The sequence below is a fragment of the Lupinus angustifolius genome, chromosome LG05 (genome assembly GCF_001865875.1).
Source record: "Lupinus angustifolius cultivar Tanjil chromosome LG05, LupAngTanjil_v1.0, whole genome shotgun sequence".
NCBI classification, from domain to species: domain Eukaryota; kingdom Viridiplantae; phylum Streptophyta; class Magnoliopsida; order Fabales; family Fabaceae; genus Lupinus; species Lupinus angustifolius.
In genome coordinates, this window is record NC_032013.1 from 1,093,002 (window position 1) to 1,097,833 (window position 4,832).

The window sequence follows — 4,832 nt, forward strand, 5'->3', positions numbered from 1 at the left end:
AATCAATTACCACAAAAAGAAATCATACATTAGGAAAAATATAATAAATGCCATACAATGTTTTAATTTGTGCTTAGTGTTTAGAGTAATTGTGGAAAATGTGGTGGATGTAGTGGAAATACTATCGTAGAGATTTCGAAAACCAAAATATTAGGGCTATGATATAATTTAAAATATTAATATTATATATAAATCAACACCACTATTATATATTTAGAGATGATTTTTTTGGAATGAGAAAAATGAGTTAAAAAGTCTCTCTAGTATTAGAAAGATAAATACATTGAAAACAAAAGGTAAAAAAGTATAATATATTTCCACTAACAAATGTAAATATCTACATTAGTTAGTATATTATTCATTTTTTATTTATATTATTTTTTTAATAAATCAACAATGATAAAATATAAAGAATAGACGGTGCAATAACAATATATAAAATTTATATACTGTCATATATACATATTTTTTCTCGAAGTAAAATAATCATGAAGAGATGTATAACCACTCTACCTAGTGGTGAGTTTGGCCTCATAGTTAATGCTCTTGTTATCAACTTTTGATTATTTATTTTCCCTCTCCATATTCCTAGTCCCACACTCTTATCATCACTACTTTCACCCCTCTATTTATACCCACCAACTCTACCTTTTAGCCCTTGTCTCTTATCATAGCAAGTAAGAGGAAAAAAGAGAAATAAAGAAGAAATAACCACAAAGAAGATAGAAGGTGATAGAAGAATATATTTAAATATCTTTGTTATTAGTAGGAGAAAGAAATAGAGAAAGAAAAAGAAAGAAACAAGGAAAAATGGGAAGACTACCATGTTGTGATAAAGGTGTGAAAAAAGGACCTTGGACTCCTGAAGAAGATATCATTTTAGTGTCTTATATACAGGAACATGGTCCTGGAAATTGGAGGACTGTTCCTACCAATACTGGTTAGTACTTAGGTCATTTTGTAACCATATATTCTTCTTTTTTGGGACTTTTTTAGGTCATATCATTATGATATTAAACTTTTCATTCTTATAGTCCTTTGATCTAAAATAATCTCTCTTTTGTTTTTGTTTTCAGGGTTGTGTAGGTGCAGTAAAAGTTGCAGACTTAGATGGACAAATTACCTAAGGCCAGGAATCAAGAGGGGTAACTTTACAAAACAAGAGGAAAAAATGATAATCCACCTTCAAGCTCTTTTAGGAAACAGGTAAATTCATCTAGTACCACCTACTTTATTAAAATTTTCAGTATAGCATATAATATAAAGTTGAAACTTTACTATATTTATTTGGTAAGTTTATATTCTTATTAGTCTTACATGCTAAACTAGATCAAATTGATTATGATGTAGATGGGCTGCTATAGCTTCATACCTTCCACATCGGACAGACAATGATATCAAGAACTATTGGAACACCTACTTGAAAAAGAGGCTTGAAAAATCGGAATCAGGATCTGAAGGAACCTTAGGGAATGTGTATAATTCAGCTTCAAATCCAGTAACTAAAGGCCAGTGGGAAAAAAGGCTCCAAACTGATATCAATATGGCCAAAAAAGCTCTCACTGAAGCTCTTTCACCAAAGAAGATGCTTTCATTACATGAACCAAATGATGATAGCATTTCTAATGATATTGGATCCATAAAATCAACTACTCCTAATTCTATATGCTATGCTTCAAGTGCTGATAACATTGCTCGTTTGTTAAAGGGGTGGATGAAGAATCCTCCAAATAAGGCCTCATCAAAATCTAACTCAATTGTGAGTACTCAAAATTCCTTCAACAACTTGGCTGGAATTGACACTGCTTCTAGTGAAGGAACACCAAGTGTTGGAGCAAAAGGAAGTGTTGAATTTTCTGAGACTTTTAAGTCCTTGTTTGGTTATGAATCTTTGGACTATTCTTCAAATTCTGAATTTTCTCCATCTTTGTCACATGAAGCTAGTACTCTTTGCCAAGATGAGAGAAAACCTGGTACTACAAGTATTGCAGAAATGCCTTTCTCTTTGCTTGAGAAATGGCTTTTAGATGATACTAAAATTGGTGCAGATGCCACTTTGTTTTAGAAGATTGGTTCAATTTTGGACTATGGGAACATTTTTTTGCTGAGTTCTAGGCTAGGACTTAAGAGCCTGATTGAATCCTACTTTGGTTTTTAACCCTTTGGTGCCACAAGTGTATATTTCAATGTTAACATATTACTCCTATATCATCAATACTATAATTATTAGATGCCTCACTGGATAATTTAATGTGTTTCTCTCTCACAAGTTTAATGAAATTAATTTTTTGCTTTTATTTTGAGTTGATTATTTCATTCTCAGGAAGTTTTATTCAATTATTTAAAATTAAAACCTAATTTAACAAGCCAGTAGATATTTATATTATTATATAAAGTGAAAATATGATCGAAGGATAATTAGGTAATTGAACACACATAATTTTTATATATGAGGAGAAATTTGTTTACACCTAAATTAAGTTATATCAGTTAGACTCAAATTCATCCATTCATTTCCTTAACTCCAATGGACAAAAAATGGTTAGTGAAATAAGTGATGAAAGAGAAAAAGAGTGCAAAACATATTTGATGGATATTCATGAACATTTCCTCTGCTCATGACCAATTGGTTTGGAAAGATTCAACAGATGGAAATCTAACCCATAAGGAAGCCTTTTCCAGCATTGTGTCTGCTCCTTCTCAAATGGATTGGTTCAAATTGATCTGGTCTGACTCAATTCCTCTATCTAAGTCCTTTACTACTTGGAGACTCCTTCATATTAAGATGCCAACTGATGATAATTTGCAGCATAGGGGTTGTCAACTTGCTTCTATGTGTAGCTTGTGTAACAAGTATCTTGAATCTGCATAGCACTTATTCTTGGATTGCACTATGGCCTCTTCTATCTGGAACTGGTTAGGCTCCCTTTTTGGCTTGACCTTTGACTTATCTTCCATTTAGACTATTCTTTCGGTGTGCAAGTTGCAGTGGAGCCCTCAAGTGAGGGGTGTGCTCTCTGCGACAATCACACACACCATAAATACAATCTGGTTTAGTAGGAACCAAGATAGGTTTCAAGACAAGAAACTCACTTTGCTTCAAGCAAAGTCTAAGGTTAAATTGGCCACCTCCCTGCTTGGGAATAATTCTAGTCTGATGGCTAATTCCTCCGTGCATAACTTTATCATCCTCAAGAATTTTGATATTAAGATTAATTATAGTAAAGCTCCTGCCATCACTGAAGTAATAAGGCACTATCCGGAGGAGGAATGAATCAAAATTAATACAGACAAGGCTGCTCATGGTGTTCCGGGTCATGCAGGAGGAGGTGACATATATAGAGATTGGACTACTACTTTCCGGGATGTTTCACTAATTATTTCAACATTCATGACTCTTTGTTTGATGAATTAAACGTTGTCATGCTTGTAAGGATATAATCAACTCCATAAACTTTAGGGCCTCTCACACATTTAGAGAGGGTAATCATTGTGTTGATAAATTGGCATCAAAGGGAGTCACCAATAGGGGCTTTCCTCACTTTATAAGCCCCCTAGCATTCAAAAATAAAAATATTCATTAATTGACTTATGCATTTATTCATTGCATTTAAAAATAAAAAATTTCATTGATTGCCTTATGCATTCATTCATGCATTCAAAAGGAGAAATTATTTTATTCATTCAATTATGCATTCATTCATACACTTTAAAAAATGAATACATCATTCATATACACTCATCTATTCATACATTTGTAAAAAAAATCATTCACATATTCTACTTCATGCATTATTATACTATTTTATATCTTACCATATCATTGCATTCATCGTTGCAAACTTTCTCATATAAAAAACATTTCATACATACATTCAAAGTCAGACACATCATAGCATTTTTTTAGTAGTCTCATGCATCCCATAAAAAAGTAAAATTACATGCATTCATACACCTTATACATTATAAAAATATTTGCATCCTCACACTATTCATATATCTCAACACATGCATAGTCATACTTGTTCCTTGCATTTCATGCATCATTTCGAGTTATATGTTGCATATCAATTCATGTAACATGATAAAAAATGTTTACCTCATGCATCACTAAAATTATTTTCTACATGCATTTCATGGTCCCATTGTGAAGGGCGAATATCTGTTGTCTCATAAAAGTGTACCACTCCATGTGCCATTATTTATGATTGATCAGAAAAATACTTAATCATTACTTTTTTAACTTAATGCATTTTTTACAACCAATCACAAGCATGCCACATGGAGTGGCACACTTTCTGGTACAACAGATGTGCTCCCCATTGTGAAGGATACTCATAAGTTTGAGTTGGTTTTTAAGAATACTATTGTTAGACTCGACTGAAACAAAAGATAGACAACTCACAGTTTGTGATCAGTACCACATAAGCTACACTTGTCACATGAGATAATGCATTACCTCCAACTCCAACTAAAGTTGAAGACCCATTAAATTCTCATTTGAGGACTCACTAAAGGCAAAACATATATCACACTTACCTATGTTTCCTTTTTCATGAATAAATATTTACTTTCAAATGCATGTTTTTTAACGAGCATGTACTAATACATTGATCATGCAAATTTCAATATATCATTCCTCATCCTACACTACACTCTACCAGTCATATTTACCCAAAAAAAAAACACCACAAAATAAACCCAAAAAAAATTAACTCATGCATTAGTAGGAAATATTCGATCCAAAATAAAATGGAGGATGATGCAAATATAAAAACAAAAAAAGTGATGTACATCTTCAGACAGATTTTTTCTAATGACACAAGACTTCT

General features: G+C 32.3%; 1 protein-coding gene across 1 annotated transcript; it reads left to right on the plus strand.

The window, feature by feature from the left end:
• LOC109347336 (myb-related protein 306-like) lies at positions 690 to 2,251 on the plus strand. The gene is made up of 3 exons (XM_019587107.1): positions 690 to 940; positions 1,077 to 1,206; positions 1,351 to 2,251. Exons 1-3 carry the CDS (start codon positions 811 to 813, stop codon positions 2,063 to 2,065), a joined length of 975 nt encoding a protein of 324 aa, XP_019442652.1. The 5' UTR covers positions 690 to 810; the 3' UTR covers positions 2,066 to 2,251.